Below are 1,896 nucleotides of genomic sequence, written 5' to 3' on the forward strand. Positions count from 1 at the left end.
TATGATGAGCAAAACTGAAGAAAGAAGAGAAATGAGTGAGTTTGGGGACATCAATTTGAGTTTTAAAGCTTTTGAATAGTTTTATTTTAGGTTATGATGAGATGAATTTTGAGTTTAGATTGTTTTGATTTGGATCATTCGATTTTTCTAATTAAAATTTTCGAGTTGAGTCAAAATTATTTCAAAGATAAAGTTATTTTAGAGTAATATCCATGTGATTTTTGAATTTAAATTGATATGCCACCAGCCAACAGCTAATCAAACTAAACTCACAACCCAAAACATTGCTTCTCTACATCCCAAAACAGCCCTTGCCCAGGAGAAAGAAAACAGTAGGGACACCAACCCCATAATTAAACTAAACCCAAAATGATAAAGGGCTATTTAAACTAAACCCTTTTGTCGATTTTTACCCAAGAGGCCCATAATTGGTCCCTATGAACATATACTACTATTTATCTAACTAGCTAGACCTAGTTTATACTATGGCTATATACTTCAACATTTAATTTAACAAAAAAGAGGGTCATTAGGTGGCTACTGAAATTGGTTGCCAGTGAAGGTCTGCCCGAAGGACCAGTTAGCTGGAGCAACGTTGTAGGATACCACAGTACGTCCGTCGCTTGTTGTGACCTTAAACGAGAGGCTTTGGCGGTCGAGATAGCTGTTGCTTTGCCAGTTCTGGCCCCAGTTCCTAGACATGGTCTGCCAACCAGTCCTGGTTCCCTTTATGGCCACCGCATGAACATCACCGGCACCACCAACGTTGGTGATGAGGACTAGATTGAAGTAAGAATTGCCGTTGATCGTGAATCTGATGCCACCATTTCTCTTGCATGGTACCCTTCTATAAGCAATAGGAACTATCCCAGCTTTGTATTGAGCAATGTGTTGGAAAACGGGCTGAGAAAGGTCGAAATGATGCTGTGGAGGGTTGCACCACCCTCCTACATCATTTGGAGGGCAGAAATTAGTGGCTGTGACCACAATGGAGCCACGCAAGCACCATTTGCCATCACCATTCAAGCACTTAATCTCATAGCAAGACCCACAGTTCAGCCCATCGTTGAACAGAGCCGTGCTCAAAGCTGCAGTATTTGTTCCATAGCATTGGCTATACAAGTTTCCATAACCACAAGCTCCACCTGAAAAATCAACTCAAGAATTAGTCAAAATATTACAAACAAGGTGTTTTCAATTGGTGCACAATACCCATTGTTCCTGAAGCATCACTTCCACCATAGAAGGTGGCACGAGCATTGATCCAACCACCGTCATATCCATGACCAGATGAGACTATTGCTAGAAAACCCAACAACAAAACCCCGGCAAAACCCATTTTCCTGCACACAAGACAAGCAAACATAGCGATGAGACCTTTGCTATAAAGCATCCTTCTTTGTTATTTGTTGTGCTATCTTAAACCATTAGGCTATTAATGTTCAAAAAGGAAATGAGAGGGATAAGAACACTATGAGCTGTACGAAAGATGTGTACTAGTTTACTGAAGAAAATGTGGGCAGGGGTGGGGGATTTATATAATTTTTTTTTGTAGAGGCTTTGGACTATTCTTGGGCTACCTTTATGAGTTGAAACAAAACCTAATTGGGACTAATTAATTTTGGTTTTAAAAAAAATTAGGAGTACAAAAGGGTAAGACTATGAAGTATGATCTAAAAATTTTATTGGGATTGAGATGAAATTAAAAGAGAATGGATTGCAATTTTTGGAAATTTTTTATATTAAAATAAATTTTAGTTTTGATACATAAATATTAATATTATATTACAAATGCTTTTTAAAAACTTATACTTAAATGATTAAACAATTTATTCAAAATGAAGTTAAATAATTTTTAAAATAAATAAAATGAGTATATTTAATATAGAAATGTAT

The 1,896-nt window shown here is 36.8% G+C and overlaps 1 protein-coding gene across 1 annotated transcript; it reads right to left on the reverse strand.

Moving 5' to 3' along the window:
* Positions 1-218: 218 nt before the first annotated feature.
* LOC108450218 (expansin-A15-like) lies at positions 219-1,547 on the reverse strand. Its single transcript, XM_017747741.2, has 2 exons — positions 1,213-1,547; positions 219-1,145 (listed from the first exon to the last, which is right to left on the reverse strand). Exons 1-2 carry the CDS (start codon positions 1,391-1,393, stop codon positions 538-540), a joined length of 789 nt encoding a protein of 262 aa, XP_017603230.1. The 5' UTR covers positions 1,394-1,547; the 3' UTR covers positions 219-537.
* Positions 1,548-1,896: the final 349 nt, after the last annotated feature.

The sequence above is a fragment of the Gossypium arboreum genome, chromosome 5 (genome assembly GCF_025698485.1).
Source record: "Gossypium arboreum isolate Shixiya-1 chromosome 5, ASM2569848v2, whole genome shotgun sequence".
Lineage (NCBI taxonomy): Eukaryota > Viridiplantae > Streptophyta > Magnoliopsida > Malvales > Malvaceae > Gossypium > Gossypium arboreum.

Bases quoted from the DNA above. Each gene is read 5' to 3' on its own strand.
- LOC108450218 (XM_017747741.2), bottom strand. From the start codon at position 1,393: ATGCTTTATAGCAAAGGTCTCATCGCTATGTTTGCTTGTCTTGTGTGC. The intron at 1,146-1,212 runs GTATTGTGCACC...TTGATTTTTCAG, and splicing joins TGATGCTTCAGGAACAATGG to GTGGAGCTTGTGGTTATGGA.